This window comes from Vicugna pacos, chromosome 23 (assembly GCF_048564905.1).
Source record: "Vicugna pacos chromosome 23, VicPac4, whole genome shotgun sequence".
NCBI lineage: Eukaryota > Metazoa > Chordata > Mammalia > Artiodactyla > Camelidae > Vicugna > Vicugna pacos.
Window position 1 is genome coordinate 23,230,395 of NC_133009.1, and position 15,021 is coordinate 23,245,415.

Sequence of the window (15,021 nt, forward strand, 5' to 3'; positions counted from 1 at the left end):
TGAATTGTTTTGGAACTCATTTTGCTTAATGGAACTAGTTCATTTAATAGAAGAGAAGTGAAAAAACCAACGGTTGCTCCTATTTCTATAGAAATATTTAAAGGTGCAGGAGCAGGAACAGGTTATGAAGCAGGTTGGGGCAAGGACCACTGTGGACACGGCAACTGTGACTGACACTCGGGCCTGTTTCTTTCTGGTCTTGCCTATGACCTTCTCTTCACGTAGCTGAGGGCATACTGTTTAAACAGTTCCGTGTTCTCCTGTTTTATGCTTCACGTTGCATCATAAACATAACTGGTAATGGCTGTATAGCGTTGTCGTGTAATTTATTCTGTCGTACTGAACACATGGCTGTCTTCCAGTTCTTCTGTGTTGTAGCTGATGCTGTAGTCACGCCTTCAAGGCAGCAGGGTTTTTAGGAGCGTAATGTGTAAACCCAGCTGTGCTCAGAGCCCACAGCAGTGGAGCCACTGAGGAGCCTGGGCTCAGGGAGGCGCGGGACACCGCAGACGGCTGGTTCCCAGGAGAGGAAGAGGGAGTGGGGGGGATGTGAGCCGAGAGGAGGATGGCTGGTGTGCTTTGTAGGATTTGGCTTTGGAGTAAGAGGTGACTCTAGGAAGCAGTTTTAGCAGAGTGGCCAGGCCACTGGCCAGGCTGTAGAAGGTGAAGGAGTCACTGAGAAGGCAGAACTGGGGATCTAGCAGGGACGGCTGCGGCTGCTCGGGGGGCCTGGCTCTGTGGAAGGAGGGGAGGCAAGATGCGGGGGTGTTTGGTGTGTGACCGCGCGGGGAGCTCTCGGGCCTGAGTGAGGGCTGCAGAAAGAGAACGTGCAGCCGGAAGAGAGATGCCTGGCTGACAGGCTGAGGCTGCAGGTCAGAGCAGAGCCTGGGGAGGGCTCTTCTCCTGGACTCAGCACGGGAGCAGAGAGGGTTTAGGTTGCGGTGACTTCCTACCGGCTCGGAGGTTTGAGGGGGGATTTACTTTGTTTATCTTCAGTTTTTTCCCCTGTAAAATCTCTCCCATTCTCTTCTAAATCTTTTTTAGATTTGCTATGGTAAGCATATACCCTAACTTTATTTTTGTTTTAACATTATTTCTTATCCTGTGACTGAAAGAGTAGTGGTGAACTTTGAGCTGCAGATCAGAGTGTGCCTGGAGGGGCCTGCACCAGCGCAGCAGCCCAGCCGGAGAGGTTTCGGGCAACCTCTGTGGATTGGGTGGTGCCTGCCTTTCTCCCCCCAATTTCTCCTGTCCCCTCCCGTATTCCAGCCATGTCTGTCTGCACCCACCTCTCCCTCCTTCCCTGGCCACACTTCCCTGCCCCCTGGAATCCTGAGTCACTGGAACATCTAACCCTCCGGAACCCAGTACTGCTGGACAGAGAAGATTGCCTAACCCAGGGCACTGCTGCCGGTTCGCAGTTGCCACCGCCTCTGGGCCCTCAAACACTTAACCTCATGTGAGCTGAATTTGGGAAATCCGTCTTCCTATCTTTTCATGAAATAGGAGCCGGCGTTTACCTCTCTCAAGTCATCATCTTCCAGCTTTCCCGTCTTGCTGATTCCTCAGGGACCCCAGCCGCAGACCTGCGGCTTAGCTGCACGTCTCCCTGGCTCCCTGTGGCTCCCTACACCAAAGTGACACGTGGGTGGCAGGCAAGGCAGGAACCTGCCTTTGCCTCTTTAAGAGAACAAGAAGCTGTAGACATTGGAGCCACAACAAATTTATGGTCAATTATCAGAGCTGCTGGATTGGATTTTTTTTCAAAGTTTTATAGTTCCACCTTGAGATGATGGGTGAGCTGCCCTTTCCTCCCAGGACGGGCACTTGCAGAGGGAGCGAGCACGCCTTGCTAACGTGGAATAGGCTGTCGTCAGGGGATGCTCGCCGCAGAGCCCCTCCAGGAAGGACAGCGGACATGTGATTGCTTGGGCAACTCTTTATTTAACAGTACATCTGGAGGAAGGTAAGGCAACAAGGCAGTATTTTTCTAATGTTGCTAGCATTTTCCCAAGGAGAAGCCGGGAAACAAGCTCGCGTCGTTTTCACAGATGGTCCTCTATGACTGTCCCCCGACCCATGCACAGATGCGAGCGGTGGTGAAGTTCGGGGAGGTCTGAGGCAGGTGCCAACAGCTGTGGTGTTTTATCATAAGGGGCTGCGGACCCGACGCCCGTGTGGGTAAGCGAAATCCCTTTAGTACTCGGAACGTGCAGTGCGTGAGACCAGATGTGCTCAAGGACTTGAGTTAAGACATACTGTTAACCAGTTTTATATAAAACCTGTCTCTTACTTAACCCAAATGACAGAGCTGTGCTTCTCACCTGGCCTCTTCAGAAGCCTTCGTGATGTATCGTATTTTTCTGTTTTACTCAAGGGAGATGGTGATCCCTGGACTGCTGTCCATTAAATGCTACAGCTGCATTTTTTTCCTGATTTAATAGTGCTATAAATGGGAAAGTGTGTAAAAGTAAAAAGTGTGTATACTATGTACATCTGAAGGTTTTCTCTAAGTTTATCGAGGGTTAAGCGACTCACTTGCATTTAGTATAATACTATGCAAATCTTTTACTTTCATAATCAAAATAATGATACTTTGATACCTGGAAGTTCTGCTTTCTCAAGTGGACAGTATCATTATTTTCAGCTAATTATCAGTTTAAGTAAATGTTCCCATAACTTCAGGATCCAGATAAAAAGTTTCTCTGTGAAGGGTTAGTCCTTGGCTGATTCTCCTTCATGAGAAGTCTTCAGGCAGGTTAGTTAGAACTTCAGAGTACTGAAAAACACAGCCACTGTGGGAGGAAAAAGCAAGTCAGCTCAGTGACTACTTTTAAAATTTAAAAGTCTGTTTAAGTCCCTGTGGATTATCCTGAAAGACTGACCACTGTACCAGAAAAGCTGATCAGGGGTTAAGATCTCAGTGCACTAACTCACCTCTTTTCCTAACTGATTTTTACAGGTCTAGCTTTTTACAGGCTGGTAAAGTCAGGTAGTCATAAATCATACCACAGTGTTGACTGAAACACATGAAACTCAGACACCATGAACCAGCAATTTCACGTCTCTGCCTCCGAGTGTCACCTCAGAGGTCGGTTTGGGGTGTGGAGAGCCCTTAAACTAGTGGTTCTCAACCCTGGTTCTATATTGGAGTAATCCGGGGCCTTTAAATCAGATTCTGGTTGAATTGGTCTGGGAGGGGCCTGGACAGCAGGACTTCTGCAAAGCTCCGCAGGTGATGTCACCTGCAGCCAGGGCTGGCCGTCACTGCAAACTGAAGGGGAGACCTTGCTGTCGCAGCCTTGGCAGAAAAACAGTGGTGTATGGGGAACTCATGGGACCCGTGAAAGGCGAGGCTTAGAAAAGGAGGGAGGGACAGCCGGTGGACAAGATATTGCTCAGAGGAAGCGGGGAGAAGGACTGAGTAGGCTGGCCAGCACAGAGCAGTGGGGGCTGGGGAGGAGTAAGATTTCCAGTGGGAATGAGGAGGAGGCTGGTTTCCTGAATTCACAGATGGCATGTTCAAGTCCCAGCTGTATTGCCTCTACCTTAGATGGCAGTTTCGGGGAGGGGTATTTCCTAGGCTGCGCAGAGTTTTAAGCAAGTCAGTGTTCTTTGTGACTAACTAAAATTTATGTTCATTTGGCTAAAGTTACTTTAACATAATAGAGTGAAACAGCTGTTTAATTGCTGGTTTCCTCCTGAGTTCAGGTTCAAGGAAAGGAGTTGTCAGTCCCTCACATCTGTCCTTCCTACCACTCTGGTCCATGGGACATGTCATTCACATTCAGCACTGGCCACCTGACCCCGCCCTTTGTCACCTGTGTGCCCCAAGCTCAGCTGCCCCACGGACAGAGGAGGTGCCGGCTGGAGGCAGGTGAGGATGAAAGTACACCCCAGCTGGCTTTCTCTGAAGTGAGAACTTTCTGTCTTCAGCTGACAAGAGAACATTTGCGCTCTGCTTTTTGTGGAATTGGTATAGTGACTGGGTTTGGATTGGTGATCATTTCAGAGGTGGGCATTGCTGGGGTTCCGGGCACATGAGTATAGTCATTCTGTTTGGCAGCTTATTTACTATTGATCGTTTTATTCTGAAGGGGAGGGAGTAGAGAAAAGTCACTTGCTCAGAAAATATTTTAAGTAGATCTAAGAACGACAGATCTTCCCAAACCCACTTGAACTTCACCCACAGGGTTTCTTTGCAGAGCACCTTCTCCCGGGCATGCTAATTAATTAGCAGGTCATTTTTCTAAATGGGATCCTGCAGCCGCCCTCCTATTTTAATCTTGTGCAATTCTCAAGGCAAAACTCATGGGAGGAGAAACCGGGTGTGTTTCTTGGACTTGAGAATCAATAGGTAGTTTGGAAACGCCTGCAAACGGCCGTGCACTGTGGGACCTGATAAGCATTTACAGCCTGTCGCCAACAGACTGAGATTCCGATCAATAAGGCACGGGGCTCTGTCTCCCGAGGAACAGCCCTCCTCCCTGTCCCCTTGGGGCGTGGCTGGGATGCCACAGACTCACAGAGATCAGGTCGAGCTGGATGGTCCCGGTGTCCTCGGGATCCAGCTGCTTGAATATCCCTGTGGGGCAGCCAGAGGGTGTAGGGGTGAGTGAGCGGGAACAGCAAGTGGCCCACCTCCCCAGCTGGCAGCTGACTTCACTGGACATCACAAGCTGTTATTTCTCCCTGCTGTCCCCAAATTAAAGAAGGATTTTCCTTCTCAACTGGGCAGACCCGTGTTGGGCTCAGGTGGCTTCGCCTGTGGTGAAGGGCGGGCTGCTTTAATCCCCAGGGCGCTGAGCTGGATCTTTCCCCAGGGTAGGCACTTACTGAATAGTGTTTCCAGTCGAACCAAACACCGAACAAAATTGTCAAAATCGATGATAAGCTGCTCATCTGCAAACCGAGCGACAACGACCTGGTGGAGCTGACAGGGCAGCTTGAACCCTGTGGTGAACATGCAAACCGATTGCTAAGAGTTAGGCTGCACCCTGGGGCTCCCTCCCCCTGGGTCATGTGGAACGGGGAGGGGGGGAGGGCGGGGGGATTTAGATCACAATTAGAACTGCTCTGCGCCCCCCCAACTTTATTTTACAAAGCCAGTGCCTTGTGCCGATGCTGTTTCCACACTGTTCACCTCCACCTGGCCTCTCTCCTTACTGACTGACACCTAAGACCCTCCTTGCCTCTTCCTACTACTCCTGTGGTCACACAGCTTCAGGCTGTCAACCACACCTCCTTTTCTGTTTGCTTAGCTCTGAATCATCTTGGAGACTAGATTCTTCCTGGATGTATGTGTCAGAAACTGTTCAAGGTAAACTGATATTAATTCTCGTAAATCAACTGTACTTCAATAAAAAAATAAAAGATCTATTTAGTTTTCAAAAACAAATGCATATAATGTTGAAACAAAAAATTTTTTTCTTCTATAGAATATAGGTATATAATTTTTCTAGAACAGAAATATATTTTCCCCTCTAATATGATGAAGAATAGAATTTCAGTAACACCTGTGCTTAGAAATATACATATATATTAAAATGTTTCTTTAGAAAAAAAATTATTTCTCCCTTTATCCATAGTGGTAGAATTTTTAACAAGCCGTGGCTGCCGAGAATCAAGGCTGCCTTTCCCAGCTTTCCTTGCAGTCCCACTGCCAGGACTTAGTCACAAGGCCTGAGTCCTGGCAGGGGGACATGTGCCTTTAAAGGCAAGAAGCCCCTCTTTCCCGCCTCCCGTGAGCCCACTGCTTGAATGTGGCGGTGGCAGCAAGCCATCCCACTCCTGCAGATAAGGGCAACGCTCTAAGGGCCGGTGACAGTATGATGGAAGGAGCCCGGGTCCCTGACCGCAGCAGGCACCATCCCAGCCTTGGACAGCTTGAGCTTGAGTTGTTCTGTGAGAGAAAGATGTATCTTGTTTAAACCGCCGACTTGGGGTCTCTGCTGTGGCATTATATCCAGCTAATGAAAACCTCGTGTTGTCATATTTGTCCCCTAAGCACACAGGCTTCCACTCTGCTGTGTCCCCCAAGCTGGTGTCCCTTTTACTGACATCACATTCTGCTAGGGACTCACCCAAGGGTGGAGCTGGACATCCCATTTCTGCCTGACCAACCCTGTGCTTGAGAGGAGGGTCTGGGTGGGTCTGCTGAGAACTGCTTTGCCTGTGACCCACCAGGGCTCTTGGAGGGAAACTGAGATTCAGGAAGGCTTAGGAGGCAGAGTGTCCTGGACTCCATTTCATTTTACCAAGTGGTCTTTAAAAAGGGGAATGAAAAGGATGTGTCGGTATTGAACCAGCACCTACTTCATTTCATACTTTACCAAACTTTGTATCGTATAGAATAAGTTTTCACATATTCTGCAGATGAAAGAAAGGAAATACAGCTAGGAAGTGTTACCTGCTTCTTCTAGTGCTTTCCGCATCTCGTAGGAGTTCATGGTACCGGATCTGTCCACATCGATTTCCCGGTAAATTTTCTGGAACATGGAAAATAGTTAGAAAACCATGACCCAAAAGGTGGCAGGTTACCTCTGTTCTCTGTGCTCAGTGGGGCTGAAGTCCCTCTAGCTCCGTGCTTCTAGTTTGCCTTGGGAAGAGTCACCCATTTCTGCCTTAAGTAAGTGTTTCGCCTCTCTCCGTGAGCTGGTTTATAAATATGCCCGTCAGACCCCCTAGCCAACCGCATGAGCCCCTGTGAGTGTCTTCTGTGCTTTTTGTACCTGAGCTGCCAAGAATCTAAACCACAAGGGGCTCCTCAGGCTTTCCAGGAAACTCGGTGGCTTCTAGAAGACCCCGTTTCTAGCCAGTCTGGCAGGGAGGAGATGGCCTAACTTGCAAAGTCTTTGCTTTTTCTGTTTGCATTCGCCCAGCCCTGTCTTCACCCATCCTGAGCGCCATTATGGGTGCAACGCCCTCCCCTGGGAAACGTTCCTCGCCATCGGGGAGAGTTGCTGCATCCGGGAGTCCACGGTCCTCACACAGATCCCCCGCCCTGGCCACTGGGTCCCCCGGGCTCTTACTTGGTATTTTTGAATCTTCGTCCAGAGAATGTAGAACTCCTTCAGGCCCAGCTTGCCACTGCCATCCGACTGCCTTCGGCTAAGGAAAGCTCCTGGAGTCTGGGCTCACGTGGGCCGTGTCCCCTGGTTTGTCGTCTCCCCTGGGGAGCCTGGTAACCACCACTTATTCACGAGGGCCCTCACAGGACCCTCTCCTGCTCCTCCTGTTGGCCACAGCTCCCTCAAAGGGTTGGTGAAGGGCCGGATAGAGACCCGCTGGTGCCCCCACCTCTGCCTGCCGATTGTCTCGGGTGCCCTGAAGGCCCAGGTCCTGCTGAAGATGAGCTGTCGGAGGATATGCAGGGGTTTCAGGTGGCTTCTAATGGCGGGGCCCTCACCCACTTGGGGAGATCATTACTTCTAAGGGGCCTCTTGTGAGGGGAGCTACACAGGGTGCCACAAACCCAGAGATGAAGCATCACGCAAGTGTGACGGCCCTGCCCCGCGCCCTCGGGAAGCATCAGGAATGGGGGAGGAGAGAGGATGATTAGTTGGCCTCAGGTGAGTGGGGCCTGGGGAGGAGCCGGAGAGAAGAGGACGGAGAAGGTGCTTGGAGGGTGGGGCCCAAACCAACAAACCAGGAAGAAAATCATGACAGGGAAAGGCTCCCATCAGAAATATGGTTTAGGGGACGCTTTCCTAGAGGAGTAATGGAAACACCGTCACTCAGGAAGCAAATCCAAGCTGCCCAGGGCAGAGACCAGTGGGCGGACTGGTGGGAGCGCCTGGAAGAGCCCAGGGCCCAGCTGGCTGACCTCACCAGCCGGTGTGGGCAGCCTAGGGGTGTGACCTCTCACTTGCCCTCATGTGAAGTTGCGCCGGTTTCCCTAGTGAGGGAGGTGAGTGCTGACAACAGGCCTACAACCCAGCAGCGGTCCAGCCAGCAGCTCTGAAGGGGAGACGGGGAGTGTGCGCGTCCGCCCGGAGCGAGGTTTCAGATTCCTCCAGTCTGTCCTCCCGGGCACATATTAAAGGATACGTCGAGCATGTCAACCATGATTTTGCAGGTCTCAATGCTGAAGCCGTCTGACTTGATATCTTGGCCTAGAAGACAAAATAAGTAACAGGGAAACCTTCTAGAATGGCTCTGCCGGCAGAAATTTCTGTGACGACAGGAGTGTCCTGTATCTGCCCTCATACAGGAGTCACCTCAAGTTATTTCAAACATCCAGATGAGGCTGGTGGCCAGCACACTGGGACAGTGCAGAGGATGTGGGACATCTGTCTGACTTCTCTGTATGTTGACCATGGGCATATAAGGTTTTAATCAGTGCTTTTTAAATAAAAGAATGATAAAGAGACCGGGCCTTTCAAAGCTCACAGGGTACAATAAGTCACCTGTGGTCATCAGGCAGGGACAAATCAGAGGCCACACGTGTTCATTCTAGGCTGGGACCTGTGAGAGGAAGAGGTTGACCTAACTGTCCGTCTGCAGGCGTTTCTGGAGCCTGTGTGTCCCCGGCTGGGTGAGCACCCAGTGGGCCAGAGGCTGTCGGAGCCCCTGTGCTCTCCTAGGTGAGTCCTGTCAAGCTGGTGGTTGGCAGGTTGGATGACAGCCTTGTCACAGACATGACTCTGTTCCCAGACTTCATGGGAGCCCACGCTTTCCATCAAGTCCTTGTAAAAGGTTATGACTGAACCTGTCTCAGAGCAGCCATTCTAGGCTCTGACCCCGTCCCACGTCTGGGCGTGAGGCGGCCTGGGGCAGAAGACAGGAGTCGCCAGGCACGGGGAGGCCAATGCTGCACCCCCCCGCGAGGAGGAGTTGAGCCCGCTCCCCCCTCCTCCCCGCTCCTATGCAGTAACAACGAGGCTTAGTGTCCTCATGACGGCCACACATCTGGGGAGCCCGATGACCTCACTTGTGCCTGGCAGCCTCAGGGTAACACCATCTTCTTGTCACCCCCAGACTGGAGGAGGGAGGCTGAGGATGGGACCTGCCCTGGGGACGCTCTGGCTTGGCCGTGCTGGCCATTCAACCCCTGGCAGGAGCTCTGGGACTCACAGAAGCTCAAATGCAGTGTGGTTCTTGGGACAATTTAGGGGGGAAACGTGCGTGTGTGTGTTCTCCCCCACCATCCCCTCCCCACCGGCAGTGGTGATCAGCAGTGCGAAGGTGGACAATCAATCCTTTGATATTTTTCACTTTAGAAACAGTTACCAGCTGGAACAGTGTGCGAGAACCACGGCTCTCTAGCTCCTTAGCTGTGTCTGTTCTCTGTGAAGCCCGTCAGCCTGGGCTGGGAGCGGCCATTTCTGAAGCCTTGAAGGCACCTGCCCGGCCCATCAGCTCACCTGAAGTGGCTGACCCTTCTCCCATCCACAACTGGCCCCGCATGAGGCTCACTTAAACACACACTTGGGAGATGAGGCTTTCTAATGTCATTCCCCTTCGTTTGAGTGAAAGAGGGACCATTTATTTCTCCATTCTGGCTGATCAGTGAGATGTCGTCACTCTCACTGGCTCCCTACTACATTCAGCTGGGATTCAGGGACGGGGATGCTTTCCGGCTCCCATCGTCTGGGCTGACTCAGCTTTTTTTTCTTTTTTAAACCAATTAATCATCCTAATAGCCACCGTTTATGGAGCCTTTGTGCTAGGCAGTTCCTACACGTCATCTCACTTATGACGTTCAACCCCTCTTATGAGGTGAGTAAGAATGTGACTATTTTGCAGATAAGGAAACAAGAGTCAGAGAGGTTATCTAACTCACTTTAGATCACAGTTAGTAAGTAGTAGAAACCTGGGTGTGATCTTTGACCTCCAGACCCCGGAAACCTTGTTTTAATCACATGGAGGAGGAACCTCATTGACCCAGGTCTTTAGCGATGGTCGCATCGGTATTTATCGGGCAGCAGACGTGGCGGTTCAGCCACAGGAGCCAAGACGTGGAAGGGGAAGGACTCCCGCGTTCCCTCACCTCCCAGCCCCAGGAGCAGGATGAGGGTTGTAAGGAGGGGATACTTACGCTTTGCTAGAACTCTTCTCAGGATTGTCTGCAACTCAAAGGCAGAAATCTCTGCATCCTGCAGATGTGCAAACAGAGCATCGTTAGTGGCTCCCCGGGGGCCACAGGTAGTGGAGCAGCAAACACTAAATGGTGCCTGCTCCGGCCACGCCCTGCGAGGTGCGTGAGTCTGGGGTCTGCGGGTGTGCATTTCTCACAAGCCCCCCGGAGATGCTGCTGCTGCCCCAGCCCGAGTTTTAGATAGTGTTTCGCTGTGCAGTGTGCTCCAGGCAGAGCTCAGCCACCGCTCCTTTGCTGTAGGGAATAGAGTCAATTCTCCGCTCCACCCATGTTTGTGGTCTTTTGACTTAGTTCTCGACCCCATTCCTCCCACCCAGCCGCCTTCCTTTACACCCCAGATCCGGCTTCCTGGAAAGCTGGTTAGAACTGGCTGTCTCCAGGAGCCGGCCCGGTGCTTTCTCTGTGGCCCCTTAGGCCAGGGCTCCTCCCAGGTGGTGCAGATGCCTCTCCTCACTCACACCACGTGGACCTGGGGGACACGCCCCGTTATTTCCGACCAAAATTGACTGTAGTCATTTGTTCCTTCTTGAGGTATGCGGGCATGTGGTGGGGTGGGGGTGGTGAGTGTAAATGTCCCCAGTTGGTGGGGAAGTCTGTCTCTGTGATGCCCCTTCCCCTGAGAAACCGGGGAGGGGGCGGGGGTGGGGGGGCAGGCAGGTGGAGGTGTGCAGTGGTGGCACCTGCTTCAGCGCACTGATGAGGAGGCCCAGGTGAGCTGGATGGTGGACACTGGACAGAGCCAGAGTCCTCCATAGAATGGAGGAGAATGACTTTTTAAAGTTGCTGGGAAGAAAGAGGCTGGAATAACTTTGTAGCAGATGGAGCCTAAATGGCTGCAGTTTTTGTTTTCTTTTTAAGAACAGGGAAGTCTAACGTACTCTTGCTGCATCCATGATTTAAAGTCCTCCATCACCTCAAAAAGTTTTGTGGAAATCAAGAAGGGGCCGAGTTCCATGTCTCAGCTGCAGTGGAACAGAGCAAATAACACAGCCATATGATGAGGCCCAGGGGTCCCAAGGCCAGAGGAACACAGTGCTGGAACCCACCAGAAACTGGAGGCCCCCGGCCAAGGGCAGAGGTCCTGGGGTGGGGCGGGGGACAGAGGCAACAAATCTGAACAGAAATCCTGGTTACATTTGCAACTCCTCTTTGCCGTCATTCAGTTTGTTTCTTTTCTCCCCTTAAATGGAAGTCTTCAGGACAGACTGTCTTCCCCTTTGCATCCAGCAGGGTGCGTAACACTGAGGTTTGGGGACACTTACCTCCCCTGCCAACTGGGCAAACAGCCTCCGGAATCCATCATCGATGTCGTCCTCACTGACGTCGTTCTGGGAGGTGAGGCACAGACGTGAGACGCAGTGGACCAGCAAGGTGGCCTCCCCCTGCCCACAGTTACCCTCTCTCCCTCTCTCGGTCCTAAATTCTATGGTTACTGGGATTGAGACACAGGATGGTATGAGGAATTAGTAAAAAATTCCCGAGTTGTATCTCTCAAAGCCCTTCAGGATTTACCGCTGAGTCACAACTCCTGGAACTCTAGGGGATCTGAGAAATCTCATCACCCAGCGCTTCCGTTTGATCGATGAGCAAACCCATGTCCAGAGAGGGGAGTGGCAAGAACCTCCACTGATCAGTGCAGCCGGGTGTCTCATCCTCCACGGCCCCCACGTGCACATGAGTGACCTCCCAGGGACCGCACAGCCAGGGCAGGAGCTCCAGACTCCCAGGCCAGGGCTGCATCCTTCGTTGCATGCTGTGTTCATCACGTCCTAGGGGCCTCCTAAGCCCTTGGGATTATTTTCTGCTTCTCTGCTCCTGGGTTGTTCAGGACAGAGTGTGGGTGGAATTCAAGGGGTTACAAGTACCTCTTCAAGGTTGGCCTCGATTTCATCGTCGACAGCCCTGGAGACAGAAGGAAACTGTGGGTTACTGGAAGGGAGGGGAGGGCGCAAAGGGAGTGTTGCAGAAGTCACTGCTAAAATGGAACTGTGACATTAAACTCAGCATGGGGTGGGCACAGGGGTCTTCTCTGCATAGCAATTGTCTGTGATAACATGTCCCCTGCAGCAGAAATAAAGCAGAAATGATCTAAGGAAGTGTCATGGCTGGAACAATCTGCAGAGCCCCACGTCCCGCAGTGCTGGTGCCCTGGACGACTCACTCAGTTCCTGGCTTTGAGGAACAGCATTTAGGTTCCATTGGAAATGCTCTGTGCCATTATAAATGTCCACACTGAGGACCACGCAGTGCACACTGCTGCCTGCTCGCTCTGCTGAGGGCTGGAGAAGGCAGGCAGTGGGGAGGCCATAGGTGATTTCAGCTGAAGCTCGGGCGGTGGTTAGTTTATCCCACACTCAGTCCTGTGTGCAGAGCTGGGTCCTCTGCTCCCCAGTGAGGGAAGTAAGGTTCAGGAGGGTCTTCCTCCGGCACCCTCGGATCCCAGACTAGGCCACCCAGAGACCCCTCTGCGGTGCTGACACCTCGCAGAAAGGATAAGGGGACTTCTTGGTGCCGCTAGCCGGAATCAGCATTCATATCCTGGGACAAGGAAGGAGACAACTTTGAGGGGCAGGACAGGATGTCCTGTCGGGGTCGGGAGCTCCCCCGGCCAACAGGAGAGCTGGGGGTGCTGAGGCCTCCCTGGGACGGCGGTGTGGTTGGCAGGGAGGGAGAGGACTGAGGCTGACATAGGACAGTGTCATTCCAATGTCACCAAGTCCTGTTCCCATTTCCTTGTCAGTAAGGGCACTGCAGGCTGAACACACCAGGCTCCCTCCAAGGATCCTTCTGGGGAAGCTTGCCACGGGGAAGGGCCGTGCTCTCAGCTGCAAGCAAGACCCTTCCCATGATAAGCTTCAGCACAAGGAGAGAGCCTGTCAGCGGCAGGAGGGCTGCAGCCACGAGGCAGGGATGTTATAGGTTTGCGGCGGCCAGGCGCCAGCTCCTCGCCTTAACAGCACCCCGGTTTTCTCGAGGTAAGTTATTTCTCTGCCGTGTACTGTGCTGGACCATGGGTAACCCTGCTCCTCCCTCCCTCCCATGCCCCCTCCCCTCTCCAGGCGGGCTCAGAGAGGCCGTGGACACCCTCTGCTGGGTCTCTGGATCTCAGCTCTGGGCCCAAGGTCAGAGGGCACAAAGCAGTGGCTACGCCCCCTGCTTCCCACACCCCGGCCCCACAGCGAGTCCTTGGTCCCTGCTCTTCCCCGTCCTGCCACTCAGCCTTCCATCAGTTCTAGACAGTTCCATGGCCTACCGGTAAATCTGCTGCTTCAGTTGCCCAAGACTGATTATCAAGCAGGCAAGTGCCCTACTGCAGAAGCCATGTGAATTGAGGCCATACTGACAGTGGTATCGGCCAAAAAGGGTCCCCAAACAGCTGGGATCCAGTGAGGAAGGGGGAGGACCTGGAGGCCTGGTGACTGTGACGGAGAGCGATGCTAGAAAGCTTTGAGGGGCCACGGAGACTGTCACCTACACCCGTGGCCCTGCCCGGCCACTGGACTGGGAGGGCAAGGATTCCGCCAGCACTGCCCCAAATGACAGGCGTTCCAGCTGTGAAATTAGATTCTGCATCTTGCTTTTCAACGACCCCTTTCTAATCAAAAACAGCCCGAGTGGCTCTTTTCTTGGCTCACCTGAGTACAACACTAAAGGTCTTCAATGCCTCAAATGCCCACACTGGGCCCGAGAAGCGGGCAGGCAGTGTAGAGAAGGAAGCTGAGGTTCGGGGCAGTAAGGTCCCGGGTGGGCCAGGGACGGGTGGGCAGGCGGGACGAGGGGTGGGGAGGAGGAGGAGGGGGCAGAGCCACCTACTGGTAGTCGGCTTTCTTCTCGGAGAAGACCCGGATGCAGAAGTCCCCGTCCTTGTTGGGCTCGAAGGTGGATGGCACGAGGATGTACTCGCCTGGGGGCAGCTTGAAGCGGTTGAGCACCTCACGCAGGTTGATGAAGGTGTCCGACCGCTCCCGCGCTCTGTGCGTCAGGAAGAAGTTTTTGCTGAGGTGGATGTTGGTCTGTCCAGTCAGCTGGTGAAGAAACAGGAGCAAGTGGGAGGGGAGGCCGGAAAGGGCTCCAGCAACAATGTCTGGATCATCTGAGCTAAAAAGCAAACTTTCTACCCCAAACAAGAAATGCCCACTGAGGAACTCGGCGGCACGGGCGACGGGGGACCCCACGTCCATCTGCTACTTGGACATAGGTCCTCGGCCTTCCTCTAACCACTCAGGGACATTATCGTGCGGCAGGGACCCACTCAGTTCCCTGTGGTGTAGACACATTGACAGAAGCGAACTGCACCAGAGCGAGAAGGGGGCTCTGCTTCCAAACCCGGTGTGTCAGTCTGACCACGGCATCCACAAAGGCCCAGCAGGTCACCATCTGCAGTGTCCTGGGTGTCGACTTGAATAGCTGTGGCCTTTGAAGATACACGCCGCTACTGTGCGTCTCACCCTATCGGTTAACCCTACCTGCAGGCCTACTAACTGCTCTCACGTAATTCAGTGCATCCCAACAGCTTGGCAAGGTGGATGGCTGACCAGTTATATGGAAGAAGAAACTGAAGTCCAGAGAGGATAGGGTAATTGTCCAAGGTCACACAGCCTGCAAATGGCAGAGCTGGGAATTGGGTCCAGGCCTCTTCCTTTGCTCCCGCATCTCTGTAATACAACCTGTGGGCTCACCATTTGCCTTCAGGCTTGTGGAAGAGCAATACAGGACTCCAAGAGGAGCCTCCTGCAGTCCCAGACCATGGGTCCTCCACCCAGGACTAAACGCAGCCCTGCTGGCCCCGGGGAAGCAGCTCAGACCTCGGGGACTCCCCAAGGCGCCTCACCCTGAGCTCAGACCCCAGGATAAAGGACCTGAGCAACCTCCCTGGGTCCAGAGTGGGTGGGGACTCATCCTTCATGGCTACCAGCAGGCTT

At 53.0% G+C, this 15,021-nt stretch overlaps 1 protein-coding gene across 1 annotated transcript in view; it reads right to left on the reverse strand.

The window, feature by feature from the left end:
• Nucleotides 1-2,628: 2,628 nt before the first annotated feature.
• CAPN2 (calpain 2) overlaps nt 2,629-15,021 on the reverse strand; it is a 47,721-nt gene continuing 35,328 nt past the window's right edge. The window contains exons 12-21 of the mRNA XM_072948681.1: nt 13,913-14,124; nt 11,965-12,001; nt 11,362-11,427; nt 10,040-10,097; nt 8,050-8,114; nt 7,032-7,100; nt 6,410-6,488; nt 4,837-4,953; nt 4,527-4,585; nt 2,629-2,795 (exon numbers count right to left, since the gene is read on the reverse strand). Of these exons, the coding sequence (XP_072804782.1) occupies nt 2,772-2,795; nt 4,527-4,585; nt 4,837-4,953; nt 6,410-6,488; nt 7,032-7,100; nt 8,050-8,114; nt 10,040-10,097; nt 11,362-11,427; nt 11,965-12,001; nt 13,913-14,124 (786 nt within the window). The 3' untranslated portion in view covers nt 2,629-2,771. The remainder of the gene's footprint in view (nt 2,796-4,526; nt 4,586-4,836; nt 4,954-6,409; nt 6,489-7,031; nt 7,101-8,049; nt 8,115-10,039; nt 10,098-11,361; nt 11,428-11,964; nt 12,002-13,912; nt 14,125-15,021) is intronic.